The sequence below is a fragment of the Egretta garzetta genome, unplaced genomic scaffold, assembly GCF_000687185.1.
Source record: "Egretta garzetta isolate BGI_Z169 unplaced genomic scaffold, ASM68718v1 scaffold868, whole genome shotgun sequence".
In the NCBI taxonomy this organism is placed as follows: Eukaryota; Metazoa; Chordata; class Aves; order Pelecaniformes; family Ardeidae; genus Egretta; species Egretta garzetta.
Window position 1 is genome coordinate 73,357 of NW_009260507.1, and position 421 is coordinate 73,777.

At 71.5% G+C, this 421-nt stretch overlaps 1 protein-coding gene across 1 annotated transcript in view; it reads right to left on the reverse strand.

Annotated features, from left to right (window-relative positions):
• LOC104131410 (collagen alpha-1(I) chain) overlaps window positions 1-346 on the reverse strand; it is a gene marked incomplete at its 5' end in the record, with an annotated part of 39,663 nt that extends 39,317 nt beyond the window's left edge. Inside the window, 1 exon segment of the mRNA XM_035900131.1 lies at window positions 95-346. Coding sequence (XP_035756024.1) covers window positions 95-346 — 252 coding nt within the window.
• Between the last annotated feature and the right edge of the window lie 75 nt (window positions 347-421).

Below are 421 nucleotides of genomic sequence, written 5' to 3' on the forward strand. Positions count from 1 at the left end.
TGGGCAGGAGGGGGGGGTGAGCAGGAGCCCGGGGGCGGGGGGAGGTTCAGCCCTGGCCATCCCCTTGGTGTCCCCCCCGCCCCGGGTCCCCTACCTGGGGGTTGACGTCCAGGATGCACATCTTGCCGGCCTCCACCACGGCGCGGATGGAGTCGGTCTTGGTGCCGTAGAGGTTGCCCTCGTACTCGCCGTGCTCCAGGTACCGCCCCGCCTTGATGTCCGCCTCCATCTCCCCCCGTGACACGAACCGGTACCCGTGCCCGTCCTTCTCGCTCTCCTTCGGCTTCCGCGACGTGTCTGCCCGGGGTGGCCCCTCAGTGCCACCCACCCACCCCGGGGTCCCACCCTGGGGGCACCCACAGCCCGGGGCTGCACTGCCCTGGTGCCAGGAGGGTTGGGCTGTGCAGGGGACGGTGATGCT